The sequence below is a fragment of the Psammomys obesus genome, unplaced genomic scaffold, assembly GCF_907164565.1.
Source record: "Psammomys obesus unplaced genomic scaffold, mPsaObe1.curated_primary_1811, whole genome shotgun sequence".
Classification (NCBI taxonomy): Eukaryota; Metazoa; Chordata; class Mammalia; order Rodentia; family Muridae; genus Psammomys; species Psammomys obesus.
In genome coordinates this window covers 53373761-53401060 of record NW_026585895.1, presented here as the reverse complement: position 1 = coordinate 53401060, position 27300 = coordinate 53373761, and the positions used below count along the sequence as shown (strand labels likewise).

The following is a 27300-nucleotide window of genomic DNA, read 5'->3' as shown; positions in this document are numbered from 1 at the left end:
GGCAACGGCTCTTGACCTAGCCCTGAAAATGGCCTGAGTATGTACCCCTGGGCACAAGCATTACCTGGGGACCGGCTTGAGGCTCTCGTGGCAGCGCGTTCCCGAGACTTGTAGGGGAACTTGAGTGTAGTGTCCAACTGCTTGAAGCTTTCCTTGAGTGAGTGGCACTGGTAGTACTCCACCAGCTCCTGCAGGGGGCGCACCCAACAACTGCTGTTAGAGCCCTCCCACCTCGGGGCTCAAAGGAGGGATCCCTCCTCTGAGACCCCTCACTTGCACTCCAGACAAGCCCAGCTAGGATGGCCAGTGCCGCAAAAACCTCTCCCTCGGGCGCAGTGCTCCCAAAGAGTTCTGAAAGAATGCTAGGGAAGGAATCCCAGAGTTGAAGAATGAGCTGCCGACTGCAATTCCTCCCATGCTGGAGTGAGGGAACACCTGTGGGGCACACCTGCCATGAGGCTAGTGCCAGGGAGAAGACTGGGCAGCAGGAATGATGGCCACATGAAGGGTGGTGGTGGAGGGCAGAAACAGAAACATCCTAGCATCACTTTACGCAAAAAAAAAAAAAAAAAAAAAAAAAAAAAACCTTTAAGTTTTAACTGCATTCTGGGGGTGCTGACCAGAAGGAGGTGGGAGGCTCAGGTGGAAGCAGCTTGTAGTCTCATGCTGGGGTGAGAAGAATCACTGAGCCTTGGTTTCTGCTCTATCATGTAAGCTAGGGAAGGCTCTGGAGTGACCAAATTCAGGTATAGCATGGTTCCAACTGTCCCCAGGGACCCTGGCTAGCTTCCCTAGATTTTGCCTCACACTAAGAAGAATCACTCTTCCCTAGGCCAAGAGAATGGGCCATCAAGGAACAGAGTGGTTGTGAAGTGGGCTGGGCCTGGTGCAGCAAGAGTGACAGGCACACATACCAGGAGGCTCTCGAACTTCTTGGCTTCGGTGATATGGATCCAGTTGTCTTTCTCCACCACCTTGATATGTTTCACCTCATCATTAAACCTGGGTAGACACACAGCTCAGCTGTTTCGGTGAAAGCACGTAGCTCCAGGCTTATTCCAGATCTGCTTCAGCGAAGACCCTGACTGAGACCTCTATGCCTCTGCAGCCTCTCTAGGCCAGCCATTTCTCCAGCCCTTGGCCTGCTCCATTTGAGAAGATCTGGGATCTCCCTGCTTGCTTGAAGTCCATACCCTGGAATTCCCCACTACCAGCTCCATTCCTCTCCTCTCCCCTCTCTTCCCAATCACCTTCTCCAGGCTTCTATTCCCTCCAGTCTGGAGCTCTGGGCACTGGAAGATCTCCCTCCTGCTTTCAAACAGCCAACTCTTCCCTGACCTCAGTTCCTAACACCCTCTAGGCTGCTCCAAAATAACAGAGCACAAGTCCACCAGATCTCAGAGCCATCTGCCCTGCCCTCACCCATCATCACCTTTAGTTCAAGTGTACCCAACCTCAAGAGCCTTGAGAGGCAACACCAAGGTTAAAGCTTTAACACAGACATCACTCAAGCCAGTGTCCTGATGACTGGGTGTAGGAACCCAGCAGGTGAGGCAAGAGAACCATCTCCCTAAATTTATCTGTACATGAAGCAGACGTGTAACAAGGACTGGACGCCTGGGCTGGTGCTGAAGGGTGAGGAGACATCCTAGGATGAATGCAAGGTTGGTTCAATACCCTGAAATCAGCTATAGCAAAAACCAACTAAACAATAAGCAAACCCCACTCTCGGTCTCCCACTCAACAAGGCCTTTGTTGGCACCTACCTGTATTCTCATGGACTTAACATGAACATATACTATGAGACAGATCAAAAGGACCCCCACTGTGGTATCCTAAGACTGGCCATACACAAGGCACCGTGGCCACTCCTATGAGGTGAGTGTGATGTCTGCCAAGTCATTGTGTGGAGCTGAACGTAGGCTATGCATTTTTTTAGACATCACAGGGTCTTCTGGAAAAATGATGGCTCCTGGCAGTGTGCCCTACCTGAAGTGGGGAGACCCAGGGGCCTCTTGCCCAGTTCTAGCCCCTTCTAGCTCCATAGATCCTTGTTTCTACCCCTTTTACCCTTGGGGGTCCCCTAACAGTCTTGGAAAGCAAGACCCTGGCCTTGGGTGCTGCAGGGTATCCATCTGCAGTCTTCCTCAGGTGTCAGATGCACATACCTGTACCTGCCTAGACTAGACTGTGTGGATGGTCTGTCCCAGGATGCTTGGGACAGCCAAGTTTTGAACCCTCACTCAGTGCAGAGGTAGAAAGTAGTATGTTCAGGTCCTGTGGCTGTCCTGCTGAGCCTAATGCCACCTGCCTGAGGGGCCATGAGCCATTCCTGCCCCCACTGACACCCCTTCCAGGCCAGCTTCTGTCACTGCAGCAAGAGTGTCCAGACTGTCTCACCACGGCCAGATCATAGGGCTTGCCTCACCCAATTCCCAGAAGACCAAAGATGCTCTTCCCATGACACAGGCCATCCTGCTCGGGACTCTCAGAACCACTGAATCACAGCAAATTAAACACCTAAAAACAGGTCTAAGACTTGGGCCCATGGGCATCCTAGGCTGAGGAAAACAACAAACCTTAAACAACAGGTTTGTTGTTTAAGCTGAGGAAAGATGTCAGGACCAAGGGCCTGTAGCCCAAACTACAACGTTGCCATGGGCACTGCTGGAGGTCTCCAAGGGTTCCCAGGTGCCACAAAGCAACATGATGGACACAACCTACCTAAAACTCACTAGACTGGCTGCCAGTGCGTCCCTGACGGTACCTCCCAGTGTCCCACCAGCTCATCTGTCTCTGAAAGCATTCCACCCAGCCCTTAGATGGGGTGACCTGGCTGTGGAGCCCTGCCCTTGTGTAGGCTGCAGGTTGTACCCAGCACATGTGAGGAGACCTGATGGCTAGCACATGTCCGTCTCATCTGCCTCCATCTTGTCTGAGATTTTCCAGCCTGGGCATCAAAGAGAAGACCCACTGCAACCCTCGGTCACAGGCTCGGGAAGGGTACCCATGGGCCCCAGGGGTGCAGCTCACTTGATGCTGATGGCGAAGCGCTCGGCCTCCGCTGGACGCTCTCTGATGAGGTAGGTCCCACTGGCGTGAGACTTGAGCAGATTGTCCGTCTGCTGCCTTTCCATGTTGCCGGCAAACCTGGGGCCAGGAAACCAGAACGGAGACAATGCTGAAGGAGTGGCGGCCCTGCTGTGTTTGTGTCGCCTGCCTCAGGCTTTGCTCCTTGTCTGAACTTTAGCCTTTGAGGTGAATAGACAGACGGGGATGGGGGGTTTAATGTGGCCACGTCCTGATAAGCAGGGCATCATGTGGGGGCCAGCACCTCAAGTCAAGCACACAAGGGTATCAAATAAAGATGTCACAGAGGAGAGATAAGAGAACAGAGTGTCACAGCCGGGGTGGCAGTGGGGACCTGTTTGAATCACAAATTTCTACCAGACCCCAATTTTCTAAATTCTTTTCGCTACTTGAAAAGAAGTAATGCCGGGGGCATTTTGGGAGAGACACTCTGGAGATAGCCACCATCCACGCTGAATGAGAACTGAGCAAAATAAAAAACTAAGGCGGATAATGAGGTGGGAGGTGAGGCTGATGGCCTCAGCAAAGCAACCTCCACATTCCCAGAGTGACACCCTGAGCCTAGTCACGCTGCACAATCAACGTAGATCTGGAATTAATAAATTACATTTCCTGGTGGTTGGGAAAGGGGGGCCACTTTCTTTAGTGGTAGCCACTGGTAGGTTGCTCACACTCTAGTCAGAAAACAAAACAGAAACCAAAACCCCCTCCCCCATGCTCTACAAGCAAACCTCACTAAACTCAGTGGGTCACACACACAAAATATATAAAGTGGGGGGGGGGGGGGCACCAGCTGGGGAGAAGTTGGGGAGATGGAGATTAACAGGGGCAACAAAGATGAAAATTCACTATCATGTGAATTCACTATACATGTCTAAAATTGTCAAAGGATAAAAAAAAAAGTAATTTAAAAACTGAAACAACTGTGAGATAGATAATCTTTACTGTCAATCTGAATCAGCATGGAAACAAAACTCCGGATGTCTGAGGGATTCCCTCGATGAAGCTAACTGAGGTGGAAGGCCCCAGCCTACATGTGGGCAGGGCATCGTCCCATGGGCTGGCTTCTCAGACGGAATAAAAAGAAAAAGCAAGCTGAGCAGCGTTTGTTCATCTCTCTGCTTCCTGGTTGTGGATGCAATGCAAACAGCTGCCTCATGCTCCCTTATGAGGTACTGTACCCCAGAACCTTCCTTACGTTGCTTTGTCAGAGACTCCACGTGGTCTCCATGTCATCAGTCATTTGCTACCTGCAGGTCAGTGCAGGGCAGGGTAGGCATGCACACCAGAGGACCCAGTGGGCCTAGAGATGTGCAATGGGACAGACAATGAGGTGCTAGGAGGGGACGAGGACATGGGAGCTGTGCAAACATCACATCTGAGGCCTGGGGATACTGGACTGAATAGGGAATGACCGAGCTGGGGTTAGAGGCTTGTATGCTGCCCATGTGGGGCTAAGTGGCTTTGAGGACTAGTTCATCTAGGCACGGGGCACAACAGGAAACAGAATCAACCGAATCAGCTCAAGACTCTTGTGACCTGTGACCATTCCCAAAACATTCACCTTTACCCTTCCACGTAACCCAAAGTCGTTGACTACAAACTAGACCATAAATGTATCACTTTCTATAGCTTGTATAATGAAGCTCAATGAAGCCTGCATAGAAAACAGCTCATTACCACAAATATTAAAGCCTGCTGATCTGTTTTAGAGACAGGGAAATAGCCAAGTGGGGCTCATTCCCCCATGTCCCAGACCAGCTCATGGGCTTATAGGGCCACGCCCTATGACACAGAGGCCACCAAGCGCCGAATCCTGAAGCCTGCAATCCACTCACCAAGGGTATGCAGTATAATCAATCTCCCGGGATGGCAGGCGGCCGATAGGTGGCTGGGAACAGAGCACAGGTGATTTAATGTCCCCTGAGGGCATGAGGTAGAGGAGAGCTCATCAGAAACCCAATCCTGGGACCAGCAGTCTACACGGGGTGAGAACTTCATGTGGACTTAGCCCAGCACCCCTGAACAGTAACATCCCCAGGGGCACTGCCAGGACTTCCTCTGAGCAGATGTTCAGGATGGCTGATAGAGGGAATGACTGATCTTCACTGAAAGCATAAATGAATGCGGAATTTCCAACAGGAACAAACTTAATTCCTGGAAGGGAAAGGCTGGTGCCACAGGAAATCCCCAACAGTGGGCATGAGTGGCCACACTCAGGAGGTACCGTGTTCTCCCTGATGCTATGGCTTCCCCAGGTCTGTCCAAAGAGCTCTGAGCATTTAAAACTTCTCTTTCAAGCAGCAGATGAATGGTCTGGTCCTGAACAGGACTGCCTCTTGTCCCATCACTTTCAGGGAGAAGTGTCTCTTTCACTTTTAGCTGTCTTGGGGGGGACAGGAGTCAGTTTGCTCCAAGCCAACCCCTTGCTGCTTTTTGATACCAGAGCCAAGAACTCAAAAGGAAAATGACACCTAGCCTTTGTTCCCAAAGACAAAATGTCCAGCTTTCAGGCCTCGTGTCTGGGAGGCTTCCTCCTCTCTGGGCTCTGACGGCCTGTGAGGATGTATAGAGCATTATCCACAGAGGAGGGCAGTGGTTCTATATTAGTTTCCACTGGGTGGATGCCCACTGTGGTGGTTCAAATAAAAATGGACCCCATAGCCTCATAGATTTCAATGCTCAGCCACCAGGAGTGGAACTATTTGAGAAGGAGTAGAAGGATTAGGAAGTATGGCCTTGTTGGAGGAAGTATGCCACTAGGGGTGAGACAAGAAGTTTTAAAAAGCCCATACCCAATGCCCAGTGTTTCTGCCGGCTGCCTGCAGATCAGGATGTAGCTCTCAGCTATTGCCCCAGAACCACACATGCCACTATGCCCCCACCATGCTCTGCCAGAAGGTAACAGGCTAGTCCTCTGAAACTACAAGCAAGGCCCCAATTAAATGCTTTCTTTCGTAAGAGTTTCCTTGGTCATGCTGTCTCTTCTCAGAAATAGAACAATGACTAAGACACCCACAAGCTGTTCATCCTTGGCTCCCATACCTTCAAAAGACAGTAACACCTCTGCCCCAGATGCAGCTCATTATAGTCATCTAGCAAGGACAGTCTGACATGCTGGCTGCATCTTGGACCCTGTGATCTAGAAGCATCAGGGAAAAGACTCACCCTTCCATCCACTGGGCAGGGCTTCACAGATGAGCTGGGAAAATACCCTGTCTTCCGGGTTTGAACCAGACGCCCCTGGAGGAAGAAGCAACAAGGAGGCATGAAGATGCCTGCAGCTTACTAATGCCAGGTCTGGCATGGGTTGTCACCTTTCTGTTGTGACTTCAGTTGATCTCACCACCACTTGGAGCAGAGAGATAAGGGCATTCCTGTTTTACAGATAAATAACACTGAGGCTCAACACGACAGCCAAGTGTCTCTGCAAGTCCACCTAGGTCAGAAGTAACACCAGGAAGGGGGCAGACAGGATGAAGACCTGGTGTGATGGTTAACTGTCAGTGTGACACACCCCGAATCATCTGACTGTCTCCATCAGGCTGGCCTGCCCTGTGGGGGATTGTCTGAACTGCCTTAAGTAAATTGAGAGGGCCCAGGATGAGTGGGCTACTCCCTGGTTTCAGTTCTGGTCTGATCTGAGTGGAGGAGGTGAACTGCACGCTCAGCATGCATCCCTTCTTCCTCTCTGCTCCTGAGTGTGGATGTGACGAGACCGGCTGCCTCAAAGTTTCCGCCTGACTGCCCTGTAAAGATGGACTATAACCTGGAACTGTGAGCCAAATAAACCCCTTCTCCTGAGTCACTTTTTGTCGGATGTTCCATCACAACAACCGAAGGAAACCATGACACCTGGGATGCAGAGCAACTGTCAGTACCCTTGGGTCTCAGATTCTGTGTCTGGCTCAGTAGTCTGGACTCAGTTTCTGATGGTATCCTTGAGAGAACAAGATACTACAGATATCACCAACCTTTACCCTAATTCTGTACTCCACTCTGGCCATGGAGTCTCAGGGTTCCTTAAATGCTGGGGCTTCAACAGATAGAGTGTTAATGGCATAATACACTTCAGCTCAGAACTGTAATCTAGTCCTCAAGAACATAATGGGGCCCATATCTGTCTCCCTTCCATCAGACAGGCCCCTGGGCTAATCCCTAATGCTGTGAGGGGTTGCCGACCAGAATGGGGGCATTGAGGATGGGTCATGGCATGGCTGGGACAGAACCTGGTGAGGGCCTGGGAGTCCACTGAGGCAGGAAAGACAGGGCAAACAAGAGTCTCAAGAAAGATGCACCCCAACCTGTGCAGCAAATGCCTCCACGAAGACATAGCAGAATTCAGAATGGAGGTGACAGAGGCCATGGTAAGGAGTCACTCTATGGCATCATCCCAAACCTCCATGTTTTGGCCTTGGGGGGTGGACGGGAAGAGGAGTAAGGCTGCAGCCCCTCCCTCAAGGACCCAGGACTCACCTCCCACCAAGGAGAATCGGGGTCACCTCGGAGCAGCTCTATCACATCCCCTGTCTGGAAGGTCAACACTGGCTTCCCAGGAGGGGCTGGGTTACCATGGTAATTCTGCACAGCAACCATCTTGGGACCTAAGGATGACAAGGTAGAAGAGGATGACTCACTGGTGACTTCACCCTTGCTGGTGGCTCACCCATCACCGACCTTTTCTGGTCTGGAGAACACTTTGGTCAGACTGACCTTTCCCCAACACGGAGACATGTGTGCCTGCATTACCCTTCTGTATCCTTCTCATATGGCCAGTACAACTTTCGATAAATATCTTAAGTAAATTATCTAAACAGATGCCAGAATATTCTAGTAAGAGCTACTTATTTTTAGATAGAATTTTAGGTGTGTCCCAAACACCACTGAGCTGAGATCTGCAGTGTGGAGCTGGGCAGGGGCCCCCATGTTAGAGATGAGGTGCCACAGAACTGGCCAGAGGCGGGTCCGAGGTTGCAATGGAGATCTAGGCTGAGCACCCCAGAATCTGAAGCTGCTGTCAGATGGAGTCCCATTGTGTGTCAGTCTCACCCCAGATGTTTAAAGATGTCACCAAACTGTCTTGCTAGGCCTGCTCCAGGACACTATGGCCCAGCAGTGGTAACATCTGGGTGCTCTGAGGAAGCTCAGGCTTCATCCCAAATGTTTAAACAGCTTGTGCAGGCCAAACCAGGGGGACAGAAAAATGGCAGTGATCTCCTCACACAGGCTTCAGGGCAGCAGCTTAGCACCTCTCTGAAAGTGGCCCCTTCCCACCCAGTCAGAACCTAAGTCAACCAGAGGAGGCAGCCAGAGATGCCAGGGCGAAGATGGCTGTGCTAAGCAGCCACCACCACACCCAGGTCCAGCCTGTTGGGTGGATATAGACTGCAGAGGTGGCTAAGTCCAGGACACTCACCTGGTCCTGCCCCAGGAACATCCTGCAAAGACAACACAGATGGTTAGGGAAAGTGCTCCTCTTTTGGTCCCCACATCAGCACTACTCCATGGGAGGGTCAAGTCTTAACCTCCAGTAGGTATCTATAACATTATTTCCCTCTCCAGAATCTGTCATAACCCCCACCCTGTGCTCCTTAGCCCCACTCCACAACCCTAACTCTCACCTCCTTTTGTCATCCCCCAGCTTCTTGTTCTGGACATGCCAATGGACAACACAACTAAGTGCTGTGTGATGGAGGCATCTCCATGCCCTAGTGGAGCCTAGTGAGGATCCAGTCAAGGCTGGATAACATGGCTGGACCCTACAGCTTGCAAGAGACATGGTTTATGGTCCATAATGACATTAAGGACCTGCCCCCAGGAGTATGCTGTGCCACAGAAGCGCAGCTGCAGCTGGAGAGCCCTGGGGAGGCAGAGTGGGTGAACTGCAAAGACACCCCAGCTAGCGAGCCACCAGGGGAGAAAGCACAGGCTTCCACGCAAGCACAGCCCCATGCAAGAGAAAAGCTGGGAGCACTCACCGAGTCTGCAGGAGAACCTGTAAAGGAAGCGGATCAGGGGTCAAAGTGGAAGCCTTGACAGAAGGGCGGCCTCCACAGTGTACACTCATATGACAGGAGTAGCTGGCTGAGCTGCAAGGGGTTCCCTTTAGAGGCCGGTCACAGACATTCGTATAGACCCAGCCTCACACCAATGAACTGAGTTCTAGCTCTAAGGAGCTATGGGGAACTCAGACTGGAAGTCATATCTGAGACAGCCTGGGCTTTTCTACCTTGGCCAACTCTGTCTGAATGGTGGCAACTTCTAGGGTCACCTGGTGGTGCCTGGAGTTCACTGGGTAATTTTAACACCTTGTTGGCAATACCTGCCATGGGTAGGTGATACAGAGGTGGGTGTGCAAGGTCCCTGTCACTATTTTCCTCTAAGACCCTCCAGCATATTCCAGGACACTGGTCACTCAGCTATCATGGGGGATGGAAGACATACCCCATTCATTGGTAGGCCATTCTTCTACTTCAACATGGGCCAAAACAAGTGCTATGACAGCTAGGGTGTGGGGCCAGTGGGACCTTAATACCCACAACTACTGAGTCCTTTACAGACCCTTGGCACATGATGGTGAGTAGCAATGCCCCCCAGGGTGGTAGTACAGTCCAGGGAGGATTCTCCATGGAAAGGCTCTCAGGAAGGGCTGGCATCTCCCTAGGGGCATCTAGGCTCCCATGGGGGCTACCCAGCCCATCTGCTTTGGTGGTGGTACTATCACAGTTCACAGGAGAAAACTGACAAGCTCCAGAGGAACACTGACCAAAGCTCAGCTTTGGAGCAGATCAGAGGGAAGGAAGCTTGGACAGCAATAGCATCCCCTAGCAGAGGGCTGAGGGTTACATCCTCAGGGGGGTCACAAGCCCCTGCAATAATGTCTAGAGCCAGCCACGGTTTGCAATGACACAGAGGATACTGTTCTCTAGGATAAGATAGAACAAAAGCCCTAACAAGACTGGGACCTGAGCACCGGGGCACACAAAAGAAAGTAAATGCTCCACACATGTCTGTTGGTGCCCAAAGGACTATGAATAATCCCCGTCTCCATACTTTTTCTTCATACTTCTCTGCATTTTAAACTTTTTCTACAGGCAACAAGTATCTAATAATTAAAAGGAGGAAGTGACTCAGCAAATGTATTTTCTAAAAATAAAGAAAACTTAAAACATACCAAAACATTGCCTTCAGTTATTTCTATGGCTTTTGTTTATTGGTTTTGAGACAGGGTCTCATGTATCAAAAACATAACCAAGGATGTTTTTGATCCTGATCTTATTGCTTCCACTTCCTGGTTGTACTCTACCAACTAAGCTACTCACACACCCAGCCCACGCCTTTATTTCTAAGTGAGTTCATTGGTCGTGTTTCTCCTCTTTTGTTGAGACAGAGTCTCACCATGTAGTCTTGGCTGGCCTAGAATCATAGAGATCTGTCTGCCTCTGCCTCCTGAGTGCTGGGATCAAAAGTATGTGCCACCACACCCGGCCCCATCATCTCTTTTACTTCATGCCAATTTTTTTTTTTTTTGCATGCCGTTTTGTTTAGTTGTTTTTTTTTTTTGTTGTTGTTGTTGTTGTCTTTGTTGTTGTTGTTTGAGACAGGGTTTCTCTGTGTAGCCTTGGCTGTCTTAGATTCACTTTGTAGACCAGGCTGGCCTCGAACTCAGATCTGCCTGCCTCTTCCTCTCTGAGTGCTACACTCCCTGAGTGATTACAGGCACGCACCACTGTGCCTGGCCATGTGTTTTGGGGTTTTTTTTGTTTTGTTTTGTTTTGTTTTTTTATGCTCCTCAATTTGCTTTTATAATTGTTACCTTTTAGAATCACACACACACAAAGTGGGAAGTAACTATGGCAGTCGCCTTGCATGAGGAACTAAGGGCCACAAGAGGGCGACATTGACAAAGTTAATGCCACTGTCAAGACTCAGTTTCTGGGGCTGATCTGGATGGAGGTGGCAACTACCGGACCAGAGACCAAGGTGACAGGGTTTATGCTCAATATAAGACAGTGATCTCAGGACTTTGTCAAACAGAGGACTAGCCCCCACTGCATGGAGAGCAGAGGCAGGGCTGTCCCACTAGAAGATAATCCAGCCACTGTCCAGCCCCTGGACTCAGAGCAAGCCGGCCTCCTCTGCCAGTGCAGTGTGGTACAGCAGTACCTCCCCAGTGGGTGGCGAGGGCGGGCTGGGGGTATCCTCCCCCCCTGGAGCACAGAGAACGAAGCCTGGCACTCAGCAGGCACCACTACCTATACAGAGCTGTCCCTGGAACATGTCAGCATCCCACACTTCCCCTTCAGAGGAAGCTTTAGGATTGGCAGAGAACTCTTGCCTGTGTGTGCCTGTTCCCCATCTGGACTTGCTCCTCAGTGAGGTCCTGACACCTCTCAGAACCATCATAGGCTTTTGGCGGTGCCTGGCCACTATGAGATGGGATACCCTTTCCAAACTCCAAATGTACCCCCAAACCAAACACTTCCAGCCTCGAATCTAGTTCCTGCTCCCAGTACCAGCAAGGCTCAACCCTTCCCTTGCCAAAGCCTTAGGCTACCTCACCTGACAAATGATCATGAGAACAAAACCATTACCCTGCACGTGACAGTGCCTGTGTGCTCTCACTAACCAAGCTGTGATGGCCAGGAGTCCCGTGGAAGAAGAACCAGGAGCAGGAGGCGGTTATGATAGGGATTTATGGTAGGAAACCCCACATTCCTGCTGAGGACGTACTGTGCCCAGGGTGTGGGTGTAGAGCAAGGGAACCATGAACTTATGTCCAAAATGAGGCAGAGTAGATAGAGGGAAAAGTCACAAGGGCTTTGGAGAGGAACCTCGCCTAGCTTTTGACAATCCCTCCCAACCAAGTATCTTGGCCTCAGTTCCTCTCATCCAACCCCCTTCTGAGGCACAGAACCGTCATAGGGAGAAAGGCAGATGTGAACAGGAGGGGTCCATGCACTGGTGGGTACTCACTGATCTTGCAGGGGGGCATCACCTCCAGGCACTCCTTGTGTGCCCCGACACCACATCTGGTACACAGGTAACCCTGATAGAAGGTGCCCCTGTGGAGGGTGAGGGGGAGGTGAGGTGGAGGTGCAGCCACAGTCATTCCCCTGGTCAAAAACTTTCCGTTTACCTGGTGATCCTCCCTGGAGCAGGCATGCCCCCAAAGTACCTGCTGCCCTGACCACTCCAGCCTGCCCCTTCCCTCCATGGTCCTCAGCACTGGCAAACCCTCTGTCGGGCCTGGAACTCCGACAGCTACGGCTGCTGGCCCCAGTGCTTATCCCCCTGGTTCTCTGAGACATCACGTGGAACTAAGGTGGGAGATGAGGTGCCATGGTGTCACAGGCAGCTGAGCAGGGTGTCCTGGAGCCCAGAGTTGGACAGGCAGAAGAAACCCACCTGAGGAACATCTTGCAGGCTTTGCAGTTGGTGGTCTTGTCAAACGTATACATCTGGAAGCTATGATGGTTGGCATTGGCCTTGTCCGGCTTAATGTTTGACCTGGTAGAAGGAGAATTCTCTTCCATTCCGGCACTTCACGGCCAGGCATTCTCTAAGCCCATGAACACAGGGACAACTGCATAGAGACGCTGGCCACACACACCAGCAGCCTGCACTCCAGTCTGGCTCTCCCCACACAGGGCAGGCAGCGAGATTGAGAGTGGGGGAGGAGGGCTCAGACCTGCTTAGGTGCCTGCCAGGTGAGGCAGGTTATTTAAAATGGCCCAGGAATGTCAAGCCTAGCATGTGTATGCAGTTGTCCCTCCTTGTCCACACTGTCTGAGGTTTTACCCACAATGCAATTCGGACTAAAAACATTACATGGGAACTCCCAGAATCGAGAAGCTCACAGGATTTTGCTCCTGTTGTGAACAACATGATGAAATCTCTCTAAGCCGGGACATGGGCATCCTCTGCCACTGTATCCACCTGTTACAAGTCACTTCGTGCCCAGCTGGTGGTATCAAGTCGACTGTCACAAACACACAGTACTTGCATCCCAATGCCTTTTTTTTTTTCTTTTTTTTGCTTACCACTGGCCCCTGTGCAAGCATAGTGATTGGCGATTTCATTACAGTCCCTTATATAATTGTCTAATACCTAGTTCTTAGTTATTAATCATACTTATACATTGCATCCTACCACAGCTCTGCACGTTGAAGAAATTTTGTGCACATAGGATGTGGGAAGCCTCAGGGAGTGGTATGCTCCCCAGAAATCCCCAAGCTCTACCTGTAGAGCCAAGAACACACACCACACACACCCCCTCGGTCCCCCATCTGCTTTCTATGCTCTCTGTGTTGGGGTCCCCCCTCACCCACATGAGACACTGTTCTGTGACTTTCAAACAAAGACAAATCCTGGGTGGGCTCTGAGGACCGGTTACCAAGTATCACCCTGACCAGTCACCACTTAGCTGTCAAGCATGAGGTTCAGCCTCAAGGGTTGTGTGGGCCGTGTGGCCGGACACATGATGCCATCCGGGGCACCTGGGAGACCGAGAGCTAGGGCCTGCCGAGTCAGCTGGTACCCATGGGGAAGGAGCTTGTCTCACACTCAGCATCAGCACCACCTTCTGCCACCACCCCTTGCCCGAGAGGGCCAGAGCCAACAGGACTCACATGGCCATCTCGAACTGCTCCATCCACTTCCGCTTCATGTCCTCCGTCTTGCAGAAGAACTGAAAGCCTTGCTTTCCTTGGAGGTGAATCAGGTAGAAGCCATAGGACCACTGTGGGGACAGAGGCATGCTGGAAGCCGGCATGGCTTTGTGGGGACAGGCACATTCTGGCAGCTACAGTGTACACAAGTGCTTTACTGGCAGTGTGTGTGTGTGTGTGTGTGTGTGTGTGTGTGTGTGTGTGTGTGCGCGCGCGCGCACGCACGCACCCATGCCTATGTATAACACTTTCTTGTGTACACACACACATGCTCTTGTTTGTGCATGCATCCCCCCACATCTGAGAATGTGGGTGCACTGTGCTCTGGTCTGAGCAGGCCAGGGTGCTCTCATGTGTGAAGGTGCTTAGAAACATGTGCCTGTGTCTAAGTACATGTGTGCTTTCCCATGTAAACATGTGTGCATGCATACTTGTTTCTGTTCCTGGACATGTAAGTGTCCACATATGTGTACCCAAGCCTGTGTCTGGGTGTCCATAGCTCCTGTCACATGTGTGTACATCACGTGTGCATGTGTCCTGACCTATGGGTCATGTTCTGCTCATGGACCATATGCACAGATATGTCCGTAGTACTATATGCAGAGATGCTGTTGGGCTCATATGCATGTATGTGAGGGTCTTGCTGTGAGCATGGAAGTATGTGTGTATGTGTGTGTATGCTGCAGTTACACAGGATGTATATGAACCCAACTGTGTCCATACAGGTGTATGTGCAGGAACCCTGCTGTGTGCACTTGTATGTACATAGGGGGCCTGCTATGTGTATGTACGAATGTGTGGGTGTGGAAGCCCTTGCTCAGGGCCCACCCTCTATTGGAAAATCCCATCCTTCTTCCAATCCTTCTTGGAGCACTTCAACCCAAATCCCTGCTGTCCCAGGGATTCCCAAGGAGTGGTACCCAGGAACTAGCCTTAGGCCCACCCATTCACTTTCTCTTCCTGGGTTAAATATATACTGAGTTAAAAACAACAGAAAAAAACGCGTTAGCTGGTTGGGGGTCTGACCAAACTAAGCAACCCAGCAGCAGCACCACCCACTGCCCAGCAATTCTCTAGGCTTGGGAAAAGGGCTTCCAAAGGGCTCCAGGTAATGTGTAGCCTAGTCTGTTAGACGTGGAGGGAGAGAGGAAGGGAGAGAGGAGGGAGAGAAGTGAGGAGGATGAAGCAGGGCAGAGATAATAAAGTCTTGCCTGCCGGTGCTCAGTGACCCCTGACCTTTACGTCCCAGCAAGGACAGCAGGTGGGCTTCCAAGTCACACCTTCTGCCAATCAAGTCTTTTACCACAAATATGTGTCACTTTCTTAATTAAGACATAGAAGAAGGAGGGGGAGGAGGGCCATGAGCCTGATCTTCTCAGGCCCAGGGAGCCCCAGACCCAGATGTTTGGAAAGGCCAACACTGGGCAGCACTGGGGTAGGATAGTGAGGGAGGGGGAGAGTACCAGGGGCTTACCATCTTCCCATGAGACTAGGAAGCATGAAGGAAAGGAAAGGGAAACAGGTCATTAAAAGGCTTGGCCGAGCCCTGGAGGCACTGCAGCCTGGGGAGGCGGACAGCCCAGGATGGTAAGAACACAACCTCTGTCAAGCACTCTGGGCTGTTTTCCCCAAGGCTTGACAAGAAGCCCTGGACCTGGGAAGAAGCCCTGGTCACTGCCTCTTGCTGCAGACACCAGGGTTAAGAGGAGCCTGTGCATGGTAGGCCTGCACCCTGTATGGGGATTTGCAGAAGGTCGGAGCCGGCTCTTGGCCCCAACCCAGCACAGGGCTGCACACAGAAGATGCTGTGCTCTGAAGCCTCAGAGAAGCAAGACTGAACTGAGATAGTCTGTTGTGAATCCCATCCCCTTATAGCCACAGCCTCTATACCCATAGCCCCACCCCCTTGTACCCACAGTCCTAGCCCACTGAATTTCAGAGGCTGACAAACCACAAGCCAGCCACCAGCAAACAAGACAGAGCAGGAATGGAGCGGGAAGGCCTGCTTGTTACAACAGACAATGAGGAACTAAAGTCAGGTCCACTGAGATTAAAAGTCACAGTTGAAAACAAGGCTCTTCAGCTGGGCAGTGGTGGCATAATCCTTTAATCCCAGCACGTGGAAGGCAGAGGCAGACTGACTGCTGTGAGTTCGAGACCAGCCTGGTCTACAAAGCGAGTCCAGGACAACCAAGGCTACACAGAGAAACCTTGTCTCAAAAAACCAGAAGGAAGAGAAGGAAGAGGAAGAAAGTCGGAATCCCACTCTACTTCTGGAGAGCTGAAGTCCTAAGGGCGCCTACCACCCACCATGGGAACCACCTGCCACCGTTGCAATGACAGCAGGCTCAGCCAGCACTGACACAGGACGTGCTCTCCCTGGGGCTGGGACCCTGCACCTGCCCCTCTCCAGATCTGGACCCACCTTCTTTACGTCCTTGTTGTGCATAGGGTCATCAGTCATCTTGTGGAAGAGTAGCTCAATGACCTCCTTTAGCTCATAGCTGTAGCCCTTCCTCTTACACACGATGACCACCTTGTCAAACAGAAACAGGTACCTGGCCAGACAGTACACCGAGCGTCAGCACGGCAATGCTCTGTGTGAAGAGCCTATATCCCTCCCTGGCTCCAGACAGCTGCCCCTGAGACCACAGTCAGTGTGTCAGACCAAGAAAGGGGTCAGACCAAGAGGGCCAAGGCCTGCACATGCTATCCACTCTCCAAGGTGAGGCCCTGCCTTCTGCCAGGTCCACGTTGGCACAGTGACTCTTGGTCAGGACTCTGCTGTTCCCATAAAGCCCCCTCAGTGCCATCTCCATGCAGAAGGTCCTCAGCCCTTCATCTTGACCTCCCTTGGAGCACTATTCAAAGGCCACTGAACTTCTCTCCTGTGACCACAGCCCTCACAGATGTCTGACCCATCCCGACTCCTCACCCCACACAGATACACACCTGCCTAAATATACCCGCTTGGCAAGGGGCTCACAGGGACTCTAGGAGACCAGACCTTTCCGCTTCCCACCTCTGCCTGTCTCCTGGCCCAGCTCAGGGCTACCACAGGCAGAGCAGTGCCTTTGTGTGGCTACTGCTGACTGATATGACAGGCGCATAGAGGCTTGAGTAGACAAGAAGTGAAGCAATTAAAACTGAGCTTCCTGCTTTGTCCTCGCAGGAAGGTCTGTCTCAGGCCACCTGCAAATGGGGTGGGTCAATCTGGGATGGGGTGCCAGCCCTCACCCTGCTCACCTGTCTTGCTTGGTGTGGTTGACGATGGACCGGACTTTCAGTTCCCCATCAATCTTCGGCCTCCCAAATTCCTCCAGCTTCACTTGCTGGGAAAGGCAATGACTGTTAGCCCAAGGATGGGGGTTAAGTGGGCATGGCCAGGGCAGGATGGCAGGAGCCAGGTGTGAACTAGGAAAATGTGCCTATGGTGACTGGGTGGTTCTCAGGATGAGGAAGCCCAGGACCATGATGAACCTGAGCCAAGCCTGTCCCCTCTCAGGGGGCCACAATGGGGACTCCCTTGAGTCCCTGGGAACAAAGGGCAATTGATGGCCTGGTCACGCTCACAGACAGCTGTTATGTGGAACCCAGAGCTGTAGGAAAAGCCAGAAGTCTAGCCCTAAGAGAGTAAATAAAAAAAGGAAGTGGCACTACTGAATTGAGTGGCAGCCAGAGGCTGGGGTCCACCCAGGGGTTCACCCTCCACAGGAAGCAGCCTCGTGCCCGGCCCTGTGATCACCAGGCTATGAAGTTTCCATTTCCAGTTCTGTTTGGACTGTGCCTCTCTGTTCTGTGACATCTGCCTCGCCACCATCCTCTGTAGCTTGCAAGGGATAAGTCTATTCAGGAAAAGGCAGAGGGCGAGTTCCAGGTAGAGTGACTATGCCTGCGGGTGGCAGCAGGACTCCTCTGTGGAAGCTCCTAGGCCTGGCTTCAGTGTAGCATATGCTGGCCGTGGCACGGCAGAGTGGCACTCACATCTGCATGGTAACACTGTTGTGCCTCTTTGTTCCTGTCACACAGGACATATAAAGCCATGTGCCTTCATCTGGACACAGCACCAAGGTTGCATGCCAGGTGGCAGAGTCATATCCCAGGCACCACTGGGATATGATCCATGGACCGCTGTCTCTTTTTGAGACAGGGCCTGTTGCATCCCAGAGTGGCCTGGAAGTGTCTGTGTAGCCAAAGACAATGCTGAGCCTTCTGCCTCTGCCTTCCCCACCCCCACTCCTATGCTGGACTACAGTTAGTGGCCCCAAGTCCCATTTACTTGGGGCCCTGTGCATGAAACTCTGCCAACTAAGCCGTACCCACAGCCCTTTCCTTGTCATTTAAAGAGCAAACATGACTCACCACACCAAAGCGAAACCCTCGTATACAAAAGCAGCTTGTCACTGTGCAGTGACTAGAAAGCAGGGATGACTGGCAAGAGGCCTGGACCCCACAAATGCTCGTGCTTCAGGTCACACCCATGCTTAGAGATGCACAGAGCATGAGGTAGAATCAGAAAACTGCTTGGCAATTTCTTTTGCTCTCTAACTGAGCACATGGCCTGGGTGTCTCCTGATGAGCCTGGTCTGGAGGTTCCTCTCTAGATAAAGATAGACATGCCAGCCTAGATACGAGGCTTTCATCTCCCCAAGCTCTTGGGAGTGAAAAATCACCAGGAAGAGGAAATGTCTGTGACAAAACATGTGGTTGTGTGTCAAGGTGCTCTGGGCATCAGGCAGCATTTGGAGATGCAGTCACCACTTGGGTGCTATGAGCATCTGGTGGGTGGGGGCAAGGGTGTGCTTAAGTTCTTCTAATGCAGAAGACCACAGCAGAGAGAGATTTAGAGTCAACATGGCGCCAGGCAGGGTTTGAGTCCAGAAACAGCTCATCTCTTCTCCCAGCCAACCTCTCAAGGAGTGGGCTACAGAGAGTCAACCCTGCCCAATGGAGCACCCAGCCTGATTCCCAGATGAGGGGAGGTTTGAGGGTCAGCTCTCATTGAGAGGACTGTTGCCCCATCCCTGAGCCAAACCCTGCCCATCCTGAGGGCAGGGAGACTGACAGGGAAAAAGGAGGGCCACAGACCAGGCGAAGCCTCCCGCCTCTAGTCACCACAGCCCATGGCAAAGAACTAAAGGGGTCCTGGCCAGGGACAGTGGGAACTGGATTGTCAGTACGACTTTCTCTATCTCCTCATCCATCCTCAGCCTTATACTGCCCCACGAATGTGCCACCTTCCTCCTACTCCACATCAGGCTTCACAAGCAGCCACTATGGTAAGCAGATGAGGAAGGGCCACCTGCTTACCAGATTTTCTATGGAGCACTGGAACTCACTTATCTTCTTCAAGGTCTCTTTGTCCCGTTTCACTTCGTTGATGTACATGGCCAAGTCCTGGAAACCAAGACAGGAGAAGTACACCAAGTCACAGGGGGTGAACGCCAAGCCCCTTACTGTAGGGTTGATCTCATGTAAGATTGTCTTTGTATTATTCAAATACTGATTTCTGTACCAGCAGAGAGCTGGGTACAGGACAGACTTCTGATTGGTTTAGTCAAGAGCTGAATGGCCAATGGCAAAGGCAGGAAAGGAAGGCAGGACTTCCAACAGAGATAGGAACTCTGGGAAAGAATCAGGCACAGGAAGAGTCACCAGCCAGACAAAGAGGAAGAAACAGGTGCCAGCACTAAGGTAATGAATGTATATTAATGTAAACAGGTTTGTTTAAGATAAGAGCTAGGTGGGAACAAACCAAAGCTATACCATGCATTAATAATTAATAAATTAAAAGTCTCATTATTAATCATTAATAATTAATAAAAGTGTCATTATTCAGGACCTGGCACTCCAAAGTCCCGTCAATAATTGGCACCTAACAGTTTTACATTCCCAGCCCAGGTGGTCATTCCACAACCCTTCCTCCACCTTGCCTAGGGCAGCTCAAATTCCAGGCCACGGAAGTAAGAAACATCACACACAGGAGACAAGGGAGGATGCTATGGCTGAGAACACATTTGGGAGACCCCAAATCCAGGCTCCTGGTGAAGTTTCTTTCACTCATCAGGCCTTCTATGTCAGAATGGAGCCACAGCCACTGTGGGTCACACACAGACACTTCCTAGACCTCTGTGCTCCTGTGACGCTCCAGCCTCGCCTTGCCTGCATAGCCTGGGTATTCCGTAAGTGGCTTGAGGGAAGGAGGTCCCAACAAGATAATGCAATCATCTAGTTGATCACCAGGGGGCAGTGTTCACTTTGCTTCGGAAAGTTTGAAATGGCCTGGAAGCGGTGCCCAGTGGTAGCTGGGACAATGCTACAGCAAATCCTGCCTAGAAAGCAGAGCAGAGAGGAAATCCCCAAACACAAGAGCCAGACCAACATCCTGGAGCCAGTTTCTGCCTCCCTTCTGGCCTCTCTTGCTTCTGGGGTCACTTCAAGGGCCACCCAAGCTTTGTGCTTTGCTGCTTCCTACCAGATGCCACACTGTACTCAGTTTTGTAAAGGGTGGGTTTTGTTCCAGATCAACAGCAGGGACAGACCTGAGCGTATGCGGCCTTGTGCACACCTGGCAGGAGCCACAGAAGTGCATGTCTGGGATGAGGATTCCCACGGAGACAGATATTAGAGCCACGGAGGCAGAACAGCCAACTAACAGAGAGACATAGTCCTGAATGGAGTGTGCATTGCAACCCTGCGGGAAAGCCAGCTCCGACACAGTCATAGCTCAAACACTGGCTGGATGAATGATTTTCTGCTTTACATTGTAGACATTAAAGGTTTTCTACATAAGGAAAGCCTTCAATGTAGACATTAAAGATTCCTTTCTGTATTAGTTTTTACAGAGGGCACTTCAATTGACGAATTGCCTTTATCACACTGTCTTGTGTGATTATGTCTGTGAGGGATTATCTTGGCTGACGACTGAGGTGAGAGAGCACAGCCCACTGCAAGAGGCCCCATTCCTAGGCAGGTGAGTTATAGGAGAGCTAGCTAAGCAAGCCAGAAAGTGAGTCATTAAAAGCAGCCTTCCTTCCATGGTTTCTAGTCCAGGTTCCTTCATGATGGACTGTGACCGGGAAATATAATCTAAATTAAATCTTTTTCTCCCCAAGCTGCTTTTGATCATAGTGTTTATCACAATGACAGAAAGCAAAAGGCCACAACACTTTCTAAACCCTTAAAGTTGTAAGAGCTGACTCCCAGTGACATGGAAAATACAGAATCACAAGCTCTCTGTGGAATGTCAGGCATACTCAGGGTACTGTCTCACAAAGAGACCAGAAGCCACCTGCTGACGGCAAGTGAAATGATGGAAGAGTGGAAGGGTGTGGACAGGCTGGGGCTCAGGGTGCACCTTTAGCTATGAATCATGTGCTCCAGGAATGGGTAGCTGACACCCAACTGTGTCTGCAGTGGGAGATGTGGTCTCCCTGCTGCAGTGATCTCAGGGGAGCCAACCAAAGGTCCCTGTGTCAGCCATGGCACCCATGTTTAAGTACACCCAAAACGGGTACAAACTTCCAGCTACAGGAGGCCTGCTCTAGGCAGCTTTGAGATACGGCGTCCTCCCCTGACAGCTGTGTGGGGGACGGACTGCAGCTCCTCCCCCTTTCAAATGAGGTGTCTTGAGAAAAGAAAAGGTCCAGGGACCAGAGGACTCCTTGGGGTGCAGGTGTCAGAGGTGAAGGCTGCAACTGACCGGTTCTACAACACTGTAATGCCAAAGGTACCTGCCTGTATGGGGCGTACCTTGTCTAAGACACAGGTATCCATAAGAGGCACAGGTATGGTTGTGAGGTAGCCTGATACTCCCTGGGGTATAAAATCTGAAAGATGACTTTCTTAGTCAGTGTCAAGTTCTTGGCAAAGACTGGATGAGTGGGATACAGGCAGGTTAGTGAGGAAGAGGAGATGGCCCAAGCACACCTTGAGATAGGAAAGAACAGAGCATGCCTAGAAAGCTGAGGGTGGCCAGGCTCTCATGGAATCTGAGGCTTTCCTGTTATGCACGTCCTCAATGAACCTAGCCTGATTCAGAGAGCAGAGGGAAACACAAAGGTTCTTGAGCAAGACAGAGATGTGTGCTGAGCTTCCAAGGGCCAGATAATAGCTAAACAGGGGTCCTTGAAGCCAGCATGTGAAAAACAACCTTGAAGCACATGACAGAGGAACATGGCATGGAACAGGCCTTCAGCAGCAGAAGTCCAGGCAAAAAAGGAGCATTCCAGGATGGAGCTGGCACCTAAAAACCATGGCCCCAGTGGACACTTGGGAACACAGGAGGTGGGAGACAGGAGCAACTGTTGGCAAGTGTCGTTGGGGATTTTGGACACATGGAGAAAGTACCTAGCCTGCCATTTCCCCCACGATCACATGAGTCTGGCCCCACCCCTATTGTCCTGTCTGTGTTACTCTGGGCAAATGTTCCACACTGCCAAAGAGCTCAGGTCCAGATACACAGACTCACTGACCTGGGTATTGCTCAGCTCTGCCTCAGTTTACCTACCTGCATGGCTTCCAGTGCTTCTTTGAGCTGTTGTCTTTCCGGCCGGTCTGCAGAATGACTCAGGAGTTCCTGTGGGAGTGAGAAGGGACCCAGGGTCAGCCCTCAGCATCCCAGTCCTATCCCTGCCTCTACCTAGTGCACACAGTAAGACCCTCGGGACAAAACCGCCCACCGGCCCAGGTGCAGATCCACCTGCCCAGCTCCAACAAACATGGGGCTCACTTACAGCCAGGAAGCTCTCAGACTCAAACAATCAGCCACAGTAGCCCCCTATCTCTCATCTGCAGGTGCTTTTCTGTCTCTTCCCACTTTAGTCACAATTTTCCTTCCAGTTGCCATGACACCCTTTCATGGACCCTGTCTGTAGGCCAAAGCCCATGCCACCCGAGCGCACGTGACACAGGGCATGGTGAGGAGGTTGATGGCCTCACCTTGAGCAACAGGTGGTACTTCAGCACCCGTTGCATGGGTACCACCAGCAGATCTTGCAGCTTGAACTTGCCATCCTGGACCTTGAGCGTGCACTCCTGGTATGAAAGCAGTGAGTGGATAAGGGGCTCCCTTATCTCCTTCCCTGGGAGAACCCATGCCCACTGCCAGCCACAAAGGGAAAGAGACCTCAGCCCTGAACTCTCGGCCTTCTAGAGTATGCATGTGGGTGTCATAGCACATGGAGATGACATACCACCCTTTATATCCTGGGGCACAATGGGACCCTGGGATCTGGGGTACCCCATGGTCTGACAGTGCCTGTTGGGGCCACCCGTGAGAAGCTGGGTGGGAGGGGGCCTCATACAAGGCTGTGGGATTACCTAGGGTCCCCTGGAGTGCATGGACAGAAGGAAAAAGCACCACATGCCACCAGCAGTCAAGCTGGAACTCTGAAGACAGAGCTTTCCTGACCACACAGGCAGGGACACCCCTGGACCTGGAGGGGAGCAAGAGCCAGGAGACACTCATGGGGAAACAACCCAACCGAGGTGGATAACCCGAGGCAAGGGTGACTAGGACCTTGGATCAGCAGAAGCCACGTGTCAGCACTGAGATGGACTTGTCCCAGCCCTCACAGCCCATGAGGCTGAGGCTATGTGCTAGTCTGGGACATGTCTTCTGGAAATCACCCAACAAATAAGGGGAAATAGCCACAAAACCAAAGATGGGTGTTGAGGGAAGTTGGTGCGTCTCTTGAGCCTCAGACAGTGAGCTGTGCCAGGCCAGGGCACCAGGGTGCCCCATTACCTCCACTTTCTGCCTGAAGTCCTCCCGGCTAGCAAGGAGCTGGTTCAGGGTGCTCTGAGCATGCTCCATGTGGCTGCAGTACTCCCCGTAGATCAGGAGCCTGAGGAGGGGACAGCAATGTGTACATGGCACCACACACGGGCACCCATCAGGGAAGACATTAATAGCTTCCATGAGCCCAGATGGTGCACAGGCAATGTGAACACACAGGGACCCATGCATGTCTAAGACAGAGGCATCTGTAAAGCCCCAGCTTTTCCTCAGGCAGGCTGCAGAGCCTCAGGGTCACTGCTCAGCATGGCTCTGTTCCCACCCCTTCTACTTTCTCCTCATCCTTTACATGATCGGGTCATGAGAAGGGCCCCCAAAACATTAGCAAAGGAGGGTTACCCACGTCCCCTGGCCAAAAAGGCCACCTTCTACAGGCCTACTTCAAGTCCCGATCCATGGTTCTACCTCTATTCTGGAGAGGAACACCTAGAACAGAGAGAGGGCCCTGCCTCCTGGGGCTCTCTGCTTGCCTCCAGGAAGGCCATGCAAAATGGGGTAGCCCCAGGTACTTCTTCAGGGGTGTCAGTGGCCGCATCCAGTGCCCAGCCAGAAAGCAACAGAGTCCCAACTGCCCTAGCCAGCCCTACTTGCCTTCTGCTTTCCCCTTCTCCTCCCCTCGCCATAGCCCACCACGTCGCCACCTCTCCTTGCCATTCAGATTATCTTTGTGGTACCATATGTTGTTCTCTTTGTTATCACTTGATTTTATGGGGTGACGTCTCTTTACACCAGAACACCTGGACTCTCAGACAAGGGGGACTCTCACAACTCTTTCCCTAGTCTGCCCGGACCACACAGGAGCCTCTGTAAGAGGAGACGGTGCCAGGTGACAATGTTATCAAGGACAGGCATGATGGCAGCCACCCCTCACTAGACTACTGCTTTCTCAGTGAGGTTAAGGGTCCAGTCTTGAAGCAATGACCCAAGGTTACTGAAGCCCAGTGAGCTGTCAGAGATAGCAGCTTCAGAGTGTCAGCCTGACAGAGCCATGTAAGGGGCTGACTGGGAGGCTGGGCTTATCCTTGATGTTCCAGCTCCAAGGAAGGTCAGAGGACTGTGTCAAGGACCCCCTGGATCCTCCCCAGTTGGACTTTAACAACCTTGCAAGAGTCCCTGTGCACTGGGACCCTTACTCTTCTCGGCAATAGACACAGGGCTGAGGTGATTGGCTAGACTTCTTGTAGGAGCCTCTCACAGAGAAGCACTTTCTGTGGCTCTTGGAGTGACCAGGAGCTCTAGACAAGTCTCATCCCTGGTGTGGTAGTCTGAATGAGAATGCCACCCCCCTCCATAGGCTTATATGTTTGAATACTTGGTCCCCAGGCGGTAGAATTGTTTGGGAAGGATTAGGAAGTGGGGCCTTTGTTGGAGAAAGTGTACCATGGCGGTGGGGGGTGGGGAGGGCTTTGCTTCCTAGTATTCTGTCTCCTGCTTAAAGATTTAGATGTAAGATCATAAACATCCCTACACTAAGCCTTTGCTCCCCCAGTGTGGTGGTTCAAATAAGAATGGCTTCCACAGGCTGGAGAAATGCCTCAGCCATTAAAGGCTAGCTCCAAACCTAGGCTCACAACCACAAATATGAGAACGGCCTCCATAAGAGCATATATTTGAATGCTTAGTCATTAGGGAGGGGCATTACTTGGGAAGGATTAGGAGGTGTGGCCTGTTGGAGGAAGTGTGTCACTAGGGGTGGACTTTGAGGTTTCGAAAGCCCGAGCCAGGCCCAGTGTCTTTCCCTACTGCCTGCAGATGCAGGTGTAGAACTCTCAGCTACCTCTCCAGCACCATGTGTGCCTGCCTGCCGTGCTCCCTGCCATGATAGTAGACTAAATCTCTGAACTTGTAAGTAAACTCCAATTAAATACTTCATTTTATGAGCTGCCTTGGTCAAGACGTTTTTTTCACAGCATCAGAACCCTAACCCTCTGGGAACCATAGCCCAATTAAATGCTTTCTTTTATAAGTTGCCATGTGCATGATGTTTTTATCACCGCAATAGAAAAAGAAACTAACATACCTAGGCTTTGAGACCAGATGACACTCAACCCCTTCCCAAACTCAAGTTTAGGTGCAGAGGAAGAAGGCAGCAGGCAGGAGCCCTGGCTCCAGAGAACACTGCTAGCTTGACAAGCATGACCCTGGCAGGGCTCTTTTTTTATCCACAGGACCCCAGGGGCCCTTTGGCCCTAACTACCCTGACAGATACATGGCTACAATCCCAGCAGAAGTAAGAAAGGAGTTGCAGGCTTAAGATGGAGCTGGGGGTGGATGTTGAGTGTTTGCTTAACACATGGAGTGGAGAAATGTTGAAGTGTGACCCTGTGCTGTCTCCCCTACGAGTTCCAGCTGCCCCCTTGCCTATGTTAGCACCACAGTCTGCTACTTCTGACACTTGCAGCAATAGGGACTTTCCTAGACACTCTCCAACCCTTTTGTCGATGCACAGAGAGTTTCTAAGCATAGACTCTAGAGGCATAGTTTTACTGTTCCTCAAAACTGAACAAATGGTTCATTCTGAGAGTGCTGGAGGAAGTTGGCTATGAAAATAAGAGTTACTAGGCCTTCGTCTTAACTACAAACATTTAGTACTATTAAGAAAAATATTGGGTGGGCTGGAGAGATGGCTCAGAGGTTAAGAGCACTTTCCTCTCTTCCAGAGGTCCTGAGCTCAATTTCCAGCAACAACATGGTGGCTCACAACCATCTATACCCTCTACAGCCCTCTTTAGGCATGCAGGTAACACATGCAGACCTAGTGCTCATACACATAAAATAAATAAAATATTTTTTTTTAATTATTCCCTTTAAAAAACAAAAACCACTGGGCCTGGAGAGATAGCTTAGAGAGAGTAAGAATAATTCCAGCTCTTACAGAGGACCTCTGCTAGGTTCCTGGCTTACAACCACTTATGACTCCAGCTCCAGTGGGATCTGATGCTCTCTTCTGGCCTCCATGGGCACCTGCACTCTTGTGCACATACACATAATTAAAAATAAGAAAGAAAATAATCACCCACAACTTGGAAAAAAGGCCACAGAGACACAGTTAACCTCAAGCATCTCAAACAATACTGGTTCATCCTGAAACACAAGCACACCTTGGTATATCTCCATCTGACCACTGTTCTCTGAGGAGACTGGCAAGATGGGGGCAAGATGGGAGCTGGGGGACTGCTGGGACATACAACATGCCTGTCTTCACAAAGGAGGCACATTACGGCTTTTGTGCTGAGGCCTTGGAAGGTGTGGGTCTCTCTTGTAGTGAGCACACAGGCCCCTACCTCTGCTCTATGTCCGCATCAGCCTCCCTCCAATCCCTGCTGGAGAGCTACAGAGCATGGCTGAGACTAGGGCACAAGCACAGAGGTGTGGCTGCTGCATTTTTAGACACCAAGTTCTGATCCGACCAAAGACTGGGCCCCTCTTTCCAAACAGCCTATGATTTCCTATTGTTTCTGGCCTGCAGAGCCCCAGAGTGTCAGGGGTGGAGCAGAACACGTCAAATAACTGAAGCTGTAATGTTTCCTTGGGTTTTAGGCCTCGTGACTACAAACATTAGCCACCATGATCCTAGTAAGCCAGAGAGGCAGAGAGGATTGCAGGGATCCCACAAGTCCCTGCTATCTAAGTGAGGCTTGGAGGATTGGAGTATCCAGCCTTCCAAGCTGTGATGGACAAAGAGTGGGTAGTGACCCTAGTTACAGGGAAGAACAAGGAACAGAGAAGAGTGGCCACCTG

At 51.3% G+C, this 27300-nt stretch overlaps 1 protein-coding gene across 2 annotated transcripts in view; it reads right to left on the bottom strand.

The window, feature by feature from the left end:
• The window catches only part of Vav2 (vav guanine nucleotide exchange factor 2), a 162026-nt gene that overhangs the window by 5397 nt on the left and 129329 nt on the right, over nt 1–27300 (bottom strand). For both annotated transcript variants that reach the window (XM_055600210.1, XM_055600209.1), the window contains exons 9-25: nt 23509–23608; nt 22701–22796; nt 22270–22338; nt 19071–19157; nt 17007–17092; nt 16186–16318; nt 13722–13831; nt 12499–12600; nt 12067–12155; nt 9069–9085; nt 8507–8528; nt 7567–7694; nt 6259–6333; nt 4929–4981; nt 3034–3150; nt 915–1002; nt 65–188 (exon numbers count right to left, since the gene is read on the bottom strand). In XM_055600210.1, the coding sequence (XP_055456185.1) occupies nt 65–188; nt 915–1002; nt 3034–3150; nt 4929–4981; nt 6259–6333; nt 7567–7694; nt 8507–8528; nt 9069–9085; nt 12067–12155; nt 12499–12600; nt 13722–13831; nt 16186–16318; nt 17007–17092; nt 19071–19157; nt 22270–22338; nt 22701–22796; nt 23509–23608 (1496 nt within the window). The remainder of the gene's footprint in view (nt 1–64; nt 189–914; nt 1003–3033; nt 3151–4928; nt 4982–6258; nt 6334–7566; nt 7695–8506; nt 8529–9068; nt 9086–12066; nt 12156–12498; nt 12601–13721; nt 13832–16185; nt 16319–17006; nt 17093–19070; nt 19158–22269; nt 22339–22700; nt 22797–23508; nt 23609–27300) is intronic.